Source organism: Drosophila kikkawai, chromosome X (genome assembly GCF_030179895.1).
Source record: "Drosophila kikkawai strain 14028-0561.14 chromosome X, DkikHiC1v2, whole genome shotgun sequence".
Taxonomy (NCBI): domain Eukaryota; kingdom Metazoa; phylum Arthropoda; class Insecta; order Diptera; family Drosophilidae; genus Drosophila; species Drosophila kikkawai.
In genome coordinates, this window is record NC_091733.1 from 29,987,374 (window position 1) to 30,000,073 (window position 12,700).

At 42.3% G+C, this 12,700-nt stretch overlaps 2 protein-coding genes across 2 annotated transcripts in view; both read right to left on the reverse strand.

Moving 5' to 3' along the window:
* Positions 1-1,458: 1,458 nt before the first annotated feature.
* Positions 1,459-12,700, reverse strand: part of LOC108074231 (chaoptin) — a 160,178-nt gene continuing 148,936 nt past the window's right edge. The window contains exons 7-9 of the mRNA XM_017166174.3: positions 4,720-7,654; positions 4,069-4,583; positions 1,459-2,689 (exon numbers count right to left, since the gene is read on the reverse strand). Of these exons, the coding sequence (XP_017021663.1) occupies positions 1,562-2,689; positions 4,069-4,583; positions 4,720-7,654 (4,578 nt within the window). The 3' untranslated portion in view covers positions 1,459-1,561. The remainder of the gene's footprint in view (positions 2,690-4,068; positions 4,584-4,719; positions 7,655-12,700) is intronic.
* On the reverse strand, positions 9,069-12,136 carry LOC138929181 (GATA zinc finger domain-containing protein 14). The gene has a single exon (XM_070288432.1). It carries the CDS (start codon positions 12,013-12,015, stop codon positions 9,295-9,297), a length of 2,721 nt encoding a protein of 906 aa, XP_070144533.1. The 5' UTR covers positions 12,016-12,136; the 3' UTR covers positions 9,069-9,294.

Sequence of the window (12,700 nt, forward strand, 5' to 3'; positions counted from 1 at the left end):
TATCCTCGCTTTGATTCCACATTATTTACATTTGCAAAATGGAGCGACTCCGTGTTCTACCTTCGAAATTGTCATAACTAAACGAACGTTGAACGCATCATCGTGATTATCACTAACCTAGATTTTTACTCTCTTTTCTATAACCTATCATTTCTTGCTTTCCCTTTATTTTTTTGGGAGGGTTTTTGTTGTTTGTTTTGGTTTTTAAATGCATTTTTTTTGGGCACATTGAAAACGTAAAAATGCTTTGGCTTTTGGTTTTGGTTTTTTGGCTTTTTTTTTTTTGCTCTGATTGGTAAAAAGTTTTTGACTCCATTTGAAATATGAAATATGAGTGGGGGGGAGGGATTTTGATTTAATTTTTTGCTGATGGCCGCGAGTTGAATTCACTTAATTCACTTAAAATTCCCATAAATCATGTCATTCATTTAATTATTCAAAAGCTTTAAAAACGGACACACATTTGAGCAGAGATCCTCTTAAAATTCGATTTATTTTTGGTTTTATTTATGGTTAGAGAATTTAATGAGGACTAACATCAAACATTTGAGTTTTGATCTGGAAAAGTCTTTTTAAATTTTGTTAAATTATGGAAATTAAAAGTAAGATATTTTAAATATTTTAAAATGACTGAAATTGAATGTAAGAAAACGTTTTATTTTATTAGAAATAGTATTTTTTAAATTATAAAAAAATATTTATAAATCGATTGTTAGGTTTTTATATATTTTTAAGTTAAATATTAATATTGAGGGCTTATTCAACATTTGAAATTTTTATAAGAAAAAGTATTTTTAAATATAAAATAATTAAAAAAAAGTGTTTTAAAATATAATAAAAATATAGAAATTCATCATAAGGTTTCTAAATATTTTTTAAATTATAGAAATTGAATGTAAGATCTCTTAAATGTTTTTAAATTCTATTAATTAAAAGTGTTTTTAAAATTTTTTAATACAATTAGACAGAAATTTATTTAAGATATGATTTGCTCAGTGTTTGCATTAAATTTTCTTGAGCTATATCTTCTAAGAAAATATTTTAAAATTTTTATTCATTAATAAAGAAATTATATACTTATAAAAAATGAAAGATATATTAAAATATATTTTAATTTTATTTTTAATAACTTAATAAGTTAAAGTTAATATTAGAAAAATATTTATTATATATAGAAATAAATGCATTTCTGTAAAATAAATTCTGTTAAGTTATCTTCTGTAAATAATATTCCATAGATATATTTTCTATACTTAAGATGTTTAAATAAACAAATGTCTTAATTTTTAAATCGAATTTCAAGTGTTAAAAGTGGAAGTGATAGGTGAATTTATATATGAAAGGAGTCGGACCTGCTTTGGGGATTCCGCTTTTCACTCTTTCCTTCTTACTTTCCGTCTTTCTTTCCATCTTTTCCATCTCTCTTTTCTTCCATCATTTTCTCCTTAGTTTCTTATGTATTTTTTTATTTGTATTTACTTTTCTTATTTTGCTCTTTTTTGCTTAATTTTCCTTTATTTGCATTATTTTTACCTTTTTTTTTTTTTTGTTTAATCTGAGACTAACACACGCTCAGGTGATTGGTGTTGAGGACGACGCCCGCTGCCATGTAACCGTTATTCTGACGGTGGGCGGCGGCGTGTGCATGGGCATGGCCAGCATGGCTGTGGCTGTGATTGTGGCTGCTATGATGAGCAGTTGATGCTGCCTCCACGGAGCCAGAGTCCACCACGAGACCCACCAGAGGACTGCCTGCCTTGCCCAAAGGCACCACCACAGCGGCACCACCACCAACACCAACGCCTCCGCCCAGAATGGGCACACCGCCAATGGGCGTGGTGGCAGTGGTGGTGTTGGTAGTGCCTGTTCCCGTGCTCAAACTGGTCCCACTAATGTGTGCACTAATGCCGCTGGGCACACTGGACATGTGCGGTGAACTGGCCGCATTGCCAGACGATGACGATGCTGATGCTGCTGCCGCTGATGCTGCTGCGGCTGCTGCTGCAGCAGCTGCTGCTGCATTGGCAGCATTGGCCGCTGTCCTGGTCAGCTCCTCATTGGGTATAGAAAAATGCCTATAGGATATATATTCCGGCGGCAAGGCAGCCTGTCTTTTGGCATTCTCAATACGCTGCTTCTTCAGCTTGACATAGCTCAGGACAGAGATCATTACGATGAATACAATGATGCCCAGGCAGCAGCCAACAATGAGACCCAGACGACGGGTCAGTATCGAATGGATGAACCCATTGCTGGACAGACCATTCTCATCGGTGACCAGGCTGGGCGTAGAGTCCAGCGTCTGGACATCTGTGCAGGCCGAGATGTGGGAGTTCTTTAGAACCTCCATGAGGGCACCATTATCCGTGGCTATGGTGTTGGTCATGTCCAGATCGAGATCTTGATTTAGATTGAGATTAAGATGATGCTGCTGATGCTGTTGATGTTGCTGTTGCTGATGGTGCTGGTACGGCGAGTAAGAGTCCGGTAGAGGCACTCCCGCTGACATCATCATCATGGACTCATCCTCGCGCATCGACTCGTTGGCATGGAGCCGCTGGAGAGCATTGGCCAGAGGCTCTGAGAGCCAATTACCGCTACCGATGACGCAGATGTGATACCGGGTATTGGGACTCAGACGGGTGAGCTTCGTGGAGCTGGCGGAGCCATTGAGGCGCTTTCCATGGATCTGTGGAATAAATTAAGCACGGTTATTGTCCGCCATTGTCATTTCCATTTTCATCAGCCATGGATGGTACTTTCCATGACCATGTCGCATGTCCATGTCGATGTAGCTTTATTAAAAACTTTCCCTGCGGCCCTGCGACTTTTCGCGTCCTTTCGCGGTTTATCGCTGGATCAGAGGGGGGGGGATGAAAAGGAGGGTTTCCCCTGTTGATGGGAAGATTTTCCTATGCTACAGCCACTCCCCTTCCCGGGCTGCTGCTTGTAATGAGCGGACAGTATCGATGAGTTAGTGGGTAATTGGCGGAACCACCTGGCCGAAAGCGGAGAACGGATATGCGGATATTCGGACAAAAAGCTACACAGGATGTGGCCTAAGCTGACAGGGATAAGTTGAAGTTATGACGGGACACAAAGGCCTGAATATAACTTAATGTTTAACACAAGCATTTATATAGAAAAGCTGTATTTCTTTTATATTTAGGCAAAGGAAAATAGCAAATACAACATTTTCTTTGAAAAAAATGCATTTTTTTAAATAACTGTGTAATATATTTTTAAATTTTAATAACTTTTCTTGCCTAACTTAACTTTAATAATTTTTACTTAGTTAAATATTTTATTTTAATAGGTTTACTGAGTTTAATATTCTTAGTGAAATTTCAAGTTTTGATTTAAATTTTTTAATATTTATTTATTTTATAAAAAATAAATAAAATATAAAAATCACATTCTGTCATTCCAAAAATATTTTCACTCAACTTAAAATTTTAAGAAATGCTTTAAGTTTTGCCTAATATATTTTAAATATTAATTTCTCATAATAAAAATTAATTTATATAATATTATTTAAATTAAAAACTTTTTTTGGTTAAAAATTTTTTTTTTTTTAATTAGTTAATGTTAACACATTTTTAAAATATTTTATAAATGTTAAAAACTTTTAAAATATTTAATAATTCATTTTTTAGATTTTTTTTAAATATTATTTAAGTGATTTTATTTTTCTGGCCGCCAAAGTGCTTAGCCAGCTGCCAAATATTAACTTTTTCTGGCGGTTTACATTTCTAGCCGATCGAAAATGGTTACCCTAAGCCCCATCCTGAGTCCCTCGTCCTCCTGCATCCTGCCCCCCTTAGTCCTGTGTAGCACCACCTTGCGGCAGTTGGGCTCTTGATTAAGCGTTTATTAAAGGAAAATTCAGGTGGCTATTAGCCGGCAGGCACCGGCTGTCAAATTACTTTTGATTTTGTGTACACTTTTAGAAAGTTCTAAGTTCTAACAAAAAGGATGCCTTTTTAAACGAGTTTAAAAACATTAAAAAAAAAATCTCACTTCCCCAAAATATATTTTTATAAAAAATATATATTTCCATGAACTCACCTCATCCGTGGCTATGGGAAAACGCTCCCTGTCCCGATCCCGTTCCCTCTCCCTCTCTCGCTCTCGCTCTCGCTCCCGTTCCCGCTCCTGCTCCTGCTCGCTTCGATTTCGATCCCTATCCGGATCATTCCTCTCCCGATCCGTACCAGAAGCAGGTGCCAGACCATCGCCGGTGGCATGGTAAACAATTTCAAAACCGGTGAGTCCCAAATGGTCGCGACTCTGCCAGGAAACGACCACCGAATAGGGCTGAATGTCCTGGATGGCCATTTTGGGTATTAGCGGGGCATCGCAGAACTGCTGCGGCTCCATGCGGCCAAACACTTTGCCCCGCAGCTCCGTTGGGTGTTCGCACCTCAGGTAATTAATGGCATCGCCGCCAGAGAGTCCACCGCCCAGGGTCACTCCACCGCCGCTGCCGCTGCTGCCTCCGGTCGCGGGCAGGGACCATTTACGATGATCCCTTAGCCATTCCCAGAGCTTTTGGGCATCGCAGCTGCAATGCAGTGGATTCTCTGAAATGACCAAACCATGAAACACACACATGAGCAACAAATAGGGTATAACGGAGGGGGGTATTTGATACTAACTGCTAGAATCGCTTAAAAAGTCTATATATTTTTTAGAAATTTGGGATTTCCCCCCACTTACCCTCCAGTTTCAGTGTCCTCAGATTCGTTTCCAGCGGCCTTAGGGGATCCAGGGGCACCAGCTCAAAGTAATTCTTGCGCAGATCGAGCACATGAAGCTTTCGCAGGAACCGAAAGGCATCATTCGACAGCACCGTCATCCGGTTGCCCATGAGCAGCAGCTCCACCAAGCCATGCAGATTGCGGAACGTCTTCTTCGAGATGCGATCCAGCTGATTGAAGCTCAGATCCAAAGTCTGCATCTCTGACAAATCAGAGCTGAACTCCTCCAGATCCTTGAGGGTGTTGTGCGAAATATTAAGGATCCTGAGGAGCTTCAATCCCTGCAACCGCTCCTTGGGCAGCATCTCCAGCTCGTTGACGCTCAGATCGAGGGTGAGGAGATTGGTGAGCGACTTAAAGGCACCCGGCGAGATTCTGGTGATCCGGTTGTTCACCAAATGGAGATGCTGCAGGGCCTGGAAAGCCTCAAAATCCTTGGATGTGAGTATGGAGAGGTTCGTCTGGCAGATGTACAGCTCCTTGAGATAGGGATACCGTTCCTCCTTGACGGTATAAATCCGGTTAATGGGATTTCCGGTTAGATTTAGCCAGGACAAGCGAGGAATCGAGACATCCGATAGAGCGGAAGAGGGTATTTGCAGGAATCGATTGCTGGACAAGTCCACCTTTTGTAAATTTATAGAATGCCTCAGGAAGTTGGCTGGTAAAGACAACAAAAGATTCCCACTCAGATCCACACTGTCCAACTGGGTGAGATTCACTGCATTAAAGCCACTGAGAGCCGTGATCTTGTTCTCCTTGAGGATCAGTTGGCGAAGATTGAGGGTTCCACTTAGCTTGAAGAAATCTATAGAAGCCAGTTGATTTCTGGCCAAGTCCAAGCTCTCCAGTGTGCTCAGATTATACAAAGCAATGTGAGGGAACTCGGATAGCTGATTTCTGCACAGCTTCAGCTCCTTGAAGACATTCAAGCCGCTGAAAATATTCCTGTTCATCTGCGTCAGCCGATTGTCGCACAAATCCAGTCGCACCAGGTTGGTGTTCTTGGCAAACAGCAAATCCGGTATCTGCCCCAAACTACAGTTGGCCATGGCCAGTTGCTGGAGGGAGCGCAGGCGGTCAAACATCCCGGCCATAATCCCTCCAGTTGTGCCGCCCAAACCCACATGACTAAAGTTGTTGTGCGAAAGCTGCAAACGCCGCAGATTGGGTATGTCCAGCTTTTGGATATCCGCGGGATTCAATTGATTCCGCTCCAGATTCAGCTCATTGAGATTGGTCAGAGCCTTGAAGGTGTGCTGCTCCAGTTTGCGCAGCGAACAGTTGGCCAGACTAAGGACATTCAGGGGCAGTTCATCCAGGAAGATGTCCCTGGTGAGCTGAACCAGAGGATTGTGCGACAAATCCAGTGACTTGAGATTCTTTAACTTGGCAAAGGCATAGCCCTCGATGGCTTCGATTTGATTCCGAGCCAGGCTCAGCTCCTCGAGACCCTGTAGAGGGGCAAAGTAGTCCCTGCGCAGCTGCCTTAGTTGATTTCCGCTAAGATCAAGGAACTGCAAGTGCAGCAGACTTCCAAAGGTGTCCTTCTCAATGTCCCTAATGCGATTGTCGCTCAGATAGAGTCTGCCCAGCTGTGGGGTGTCGGCAAAGAAAGATCTCTCCACGCGAACCAATTGATTGTCCCTTAGCCACATGATCTCCACCTTGCCCTGGCGCCTGAATGTCCTTGGATGCACTTTGTGGAGATAGTTGGCCTCCAGTTGGACGGACAGCAGCGAGGAGTTATCCTCCGGGAAGATATCCTCCAGCACAGTCAACTGGTTATCCTGCAGATTAATATGCTGCATATTTTCAAGAGTGTAAAAAGCCTGCGGCTCAATATCCTCGATGCTGTTCTTTTGGATATGCAGCTCCTGGAGTGCCGGCAGAGGCTCAAACACACCCTTCCTCACCCTTCGGATGCGATTGTTGTGCAGCCTCACCTCTCGCAGATGCTCCAGCTTCCGGAACATGCCAATCTCCAGATCCTGGATCTCATTATTGTCCAGCGACAAAGAGGTTAGCTTGGTGCTCTTGTCGAACAGAGTCACCGGCAGCAAGGGTATAAAGTTGGACCTCAAATACAGATGATCCAGATTCACCAGAGTACTAAAAACATTCGGATCGATGTGGGCAATGGCATTCGCCTCCAAATAAATCACATCCACATTGGTGGAGTTGGTAAAGGCATCCGCCGGTAGCTCCAAAATATTATTCTCACTGAGAAACACCTCGCGCAGCTGCGGCAAATCGGAGAAGACCCCGCCAATGGCATGGATGTGATTGTGGCTCAGATCCACCGTCTGCAGTCGCTTGTTCCTCTCAAAAACCTTGGCATCCAGCGTCACAATCCGATTGTGCGACATATCCAGCGACATCAGCTCCCTCAGACTCTTGAATGCCTCCGGCTGCACCAGCTCAATTTGATTTGCATAAAACGAGAGCGTCTTCAGCTGCGGAAAAGCCCGGAAGCAATCGTCACCGATTTCGGCAAACTGATTGGAGCTAAGGTCCAAAAAAATCAACGATGGCAACTGAAAGGAACCCACGGCAGCGGCAGCAGCCGTAGCATTATTGGTGGCCAACTGAATGTCACCATAAAAGGTGGGTATCCGATTGTTGGACAGCCTCAGGATCCTCAAATGATCCAATTTGCGTAGCGCCATCAGCGGGAAAGTGCGCAGTCCGTTCTCCGAGACATCGATCTCCTGGAGGCATTCCTCCAAGCCGGCGAAAGCATGCTCCGGCATGCCCTGCAGTCGGTTGCCTTTGATGTTGAGCTTGGAGAGCCTCAGTCCATAGAAGCTGTAGTCCTCCACGCGGACAATCTCGTTGTAGTCAAAGTCCAGAGCTGTTAGCTTCTGCATGGCGCTCAAAGCACGGGAGGGCATCTGTGTGAAAAGGTGAAAATAAAATTTTTAAAATTATTTAGCGGCTAAAAATAAGTAGAACTTAATATAAATTATATATATTTTGTGTTTTTACGGTTTTATATATATAAATAATTTATTTAAAATTATTTTAATTTAGTAAACCAATTTTGTTGGATAAAAGTAAATATTACTTATTCATAAATATTTTAATTTAATAAATATTCCATTATTATAAATATTCTATAATTTCTAACATTTAAAAAAACACAAATAAACAATAAAATAAATTCTTAGGCCACTTTCCTTGCTAGAAACTAGATCCAAAGTCAAATTAGCACCTCTTAACCCTCTGATTTTATTAACAACTATTTTAATTCAATGAAAACTCAATTCATTAAAGTTCTCCTAGGGTTAATTACTCCCCCCCAACCCCCAACCATCTGTTGCAGTCACTTAATTGGTTACTCGAAATCCCAAAATCGTTGCAATAACTGGTTCGCGCGCACACATTACGTATACGCCGCGTGTGGCACGTGTGTTTACTTAACGCCTTTGTGGCGTATGCGTAATGTTAACATTCCAACCGACCCTCCCCCTCCCTACCGCCGCCCACTAAATCCGTAATTAAAAGTGCCCATTGTGTGCGGCAGCACTTCCTTCGGGCATTTAACAACAAAAGAAAGAAACGAAATACAAAAAAAAAAAAATTGAGAATGGGAATGAGAATGAGAATGAGTAGAAAAAAAAAAGGTGGCATGGCATGGCATGGCATCGTATCTCCCTTGTCGTGTCACACCTGGAGCACATCCCCTGTTTCAGCTGTGGGGGGAGGGGGAGGAGGTACGTAGATACACCTTGTTTGTTCACCTGTTCTGACCGTTCCGCTGGCTCGTTCCACCTGTTCGCCGCCACTGGCGCAAAACAATTAAATTGCCTTTGATGCCAATAAATTGAAAGCATCGCGGGTTTTACATGATGCCACGAAAAGCGAGCTTGACGTTTTTCGCGGCTGCTCTCTCTTTCTCTTTCTCTATTTGCCCACAGAATTTTCCGCATTTTTCCAACGTCCACACGGTAGCGCGTCCAAACAAATTGGATTTAGACGCGCCGCATTTTTCCCAGACCAAAACTACAAACAATTTAGGATTTTTTTGTTAGACATTTCCACGGAACAAGAAACGAAAACTTAAAGTTAAATAATTTAAGTTGAAGATGTATGACTTTAATTTTATTATATTTTATTATTTATTATTTTATTTTAATTTTTATTATTATATTTTATTTTTTATTATTATATATATTTTTTTATTATTATATTTTATTTTATATATTTTTATTTTTTATATATTTTTATTTTATTTATTTTTATTTTTTATATAATTTAATATTTATTTATAACTCCACAAGAATAGAAAAAAAAAACCCCAAATAGAACTTGTCGTCCAAATATTATAGTTTTATATTCTTTTTTTTTTTTGTGTGTTGATTTCGGGAATTTATTTGTTGATTATAATGTGTATATTTTTCAAGTTTTACAAGGTAATTATCCCATCGGATTCGTGGCTTCTTCTTCTAGAATTCATAGGCTCCATAGGGTTTTCATCTTCTTCGGCTCCTTGACTTCCTGTCCCATTCCAAAGTATTATTGTGTCTGAGATTTATGAATATGGCGCTTCCTCCCTTTTGTTGTTACGCGAACCGGGACGCTGGTAGGCTTCATAGTTTGGCGAAGAGTTGCCGGTACGGGAACGTGAGCGGGAACGGGACTTGGAACGGGAACGGGAACCGGAAGCGGAACGGGAACGGGTGCGGAAGCGCGACTTGAAGCGTGATCCCGAGCGCAGGCCGGAACGGGAACGGGAACGGGAACGGGTACGAGAACGGGAACGTGAATGGGAACGGGTGCGAGAACGGGAAAAGTCTGTGGAACGGGATCTGGAGCGATCCATATTACGACGACGAGTGCGAACTGGCGAAAAGCGACGATAGTTGCGCCACGGTGCCTTCAGCATGTCCTCCTGGAAGGCATTGACGATGATCCGCTTGCCATCGATCTGGCCGCCGTTCATGTGCTTGATGGCATTGGAACAGTCCTGCGGATGGATATACTCCACAAAGGCATAGCCGCGACCTTGGCGGCCACCAAAACGGTCCATGGGAAAATCAACGGCGGTAAGGGGTCCAAAGTGCCCGAAGATCTCGGTGATGTGGTCCTTGGTCACCTGAGGGGACAAGTGTTTGATGTGCAGACGAACGATCTTGACAGGGGGACGGGCGTGCGGTGGGGGTCCCTGACCTACGCCTCCTCCGCCACGTCCACTAAATCTTCCCCCTCCTCCTCCGTTGCCTCCGCCTCCTCCGTTTCCGTTTCCACTTCCACCTGCTCGCCCGTTACCTCCTCCTCCGTAACCTGGTCTTCCTCCTTGGTCATTTCCTTTTCCGCCGTTCCGAAAGCGTTGATTGCGATTGTTAAAGTTGTTGTTATTGTTGTTATTATAATTGTTGTTGTAATTGTTGTTGTAGTTCCTATAATTGCGCTGGAATTTATGTTGGTGATTCATACGATTATAGTGCCACGGTCGCCTATTCCTCTGCCCCGATTCCGATTCCGATCCAGAGTTCTCCTCCGATGGCGATCCATTGGTGGGTCGAGCACTGGCCGTGACATTGTGTGCATTGTTGCGATTGGATGTTTGATATTCGGAGCCGCAGGCCAGCTTCTCAGGATTCCTGACTTGTGGGCTATTGATAATTTTCCTCGGATCCGAGTTGTTTGAATTATGATTGGTGTTGTTGTTTTTGTTGTGGAGATTGGTGTTGCTGTTGTTATTATTATATGTGTGGTCATTGGTGTTGTCAGTTTTGTTAATATCAGCCAGGTAGTTGGAATGAGTATTCAAGGTGGAATTTAAATTATCAGGGGCAATGTTGTTGGTGTGGGTGCTGGTATTATTATTGGTGTGAGTGTTGGTGTGTACATTAGTATGAGTTATTGTATGAGAAAGGGTATGTTCATTAGATTGAGTGTTGGTGTGTGTATTATTGTTATTATTTTTAGTGCTATTATTAGTGTGAACATTGGTGTGGGAATTGATATGCTTAGTGGTGTGGGAATTGGTGTGTGTATTGTGGTTATTGCTATTATTTTTTGTGCTATGATTGGTGAGAGCACTGACAATTGCAGGAGTATGAGCACTGGTATGAACATTGGAATGAGAATTAGTGTGTATATTGTGGTTGTTGGTGTTACTTTTGGTGCTATTATGGGTGTGACCATGGGAACTAGAGTGGGACTCCACCTTAATCCCAATTTTTACATCCGTCTTGGGCTCGGACTTGATAGTAACCTTAGCTGCCGGCTTTAACTCCACTGTTTTGGTCTGCGATGTGGACTTGCTGGTGTGAGACTCACTCGATTTCGTGGTGCCCGACTTGCTCTTCGAAGATTGACAGCTGCTGCTACTTGCCGGAACAATGCTTAGGCCAGCGGCTAAAGATGTCGCGTTGGCAGTGGACTGGGTCTTGCTGGATCCACTAGAACCCGAATCGGTGGTAAAGATGGCATGGATATTGCCATTGTTGTAGGTACTGGCAATGGGATGACTCGGTGTCATCTGAATGGGCTGCACCGTCACGGGCTGGGAGCTGAATCTGCTTACGCGTGGCCTGCGTGAATGTCGATGGGTCTGCTGGACAGCAGCAGTAGCAGCTGGAGCAGATTGAACGGGATTTGGCACGGTGGCTAGCACTGGGACAGTGGCCACAATGGGCGCCGGCACTGGCTTGGGTATGGGTTCCGGTATTTTGATTAATCCCTCAGCACAAATGGGACCTGTGGCTGCCGACGAAGAGGTGGACGAAGCCACGGCTGTTGTGGTTGCTGATTGGGAGGCTGCTTTGGTAGTGCCTCCGCGACGTTTCTTCCGCGAGCGCCTGGTTTTGCCATGCTCCGAGTGATGGCGATGGCCGCCGCTGCCGCCGCCGCCGCCGCCGCCGCCGCCGCGACGATGACGTGAGCGACGCGGCTGATTGTGGCGCCGATGGCGACGATGATGACGTCGATGGCGGTGACAGGAGCACGGGTGCTTTGAGGAGCGTTCACGATCACGCCGCATCTCCACGGAGCGCTCTTTGGGGTCCACCTCGCTCTCGCTGGACGAGGAGCCAGAGCTTGAGGAGCTGGAACGGCTCGAGGAGCCGCTCGTAGTGCTGCTATAATAACTGGAGCCACTCGACCCGCTGGTATAGTCATCGCTGCTAGCCGAGGCGTCCGATTCGGAGGAGGACTCCCTGGCCTCGGTTCGATTCTTGCGACGAGACTCTCGCCTCCGCTTGCGCTGCGGCGACTCCGGGTCCGGTTCCTCCTTCAGTCTGGGCATGGTGCTTACCCTTCTTGGCTTTTTCTTGGATATCAAAAAATTTTATAGGATTTTTTCGATTTTTTCTTGATAAGAGATCTGTTCAGGTTGAGCTCGACAACGTAATGGTTTTCCTTTTTTTTCGGTGACAGTGACTGGGAAAATTTATAAACTGACAACTGAGGGGAAAAGGTTACTTTGATGTGGAGTTATAGGGTTGTCGCTGGATTGTCTTTGTAAAAAGGGAATACTTTATTTATATTAAAAATTAATAAAATAAATAATAAATAAATAATAAATAAATAATAAATAAATAATAAATAAATAATAAATAAATAATAAATAAATAATAAATAATAAATAAATAATAAATAAATAATAAATAAATAATAAATAAATAATAAATAAATAATAAATAAATAATAATAAAAAATAAATAAAAAATAAATAAAAAATAAAATAAAAAAAATAATAAATAAATTTATTATAATATTATAAATAATAAATTAAATAATTCATAATAATAATTTTATATATTTTTTTTATAATTTTATAATTTATATTAATTTATACTTAAATGAATAGTTTATTTATGTGATACATAATAATATAGATATTTATATATTAAGGCTTAATTTAGCAACCCAAAAATCTACATTTTAATTATTTAAACCCAATTAAAAGCATTCTTTGCTCTTTGAACCTT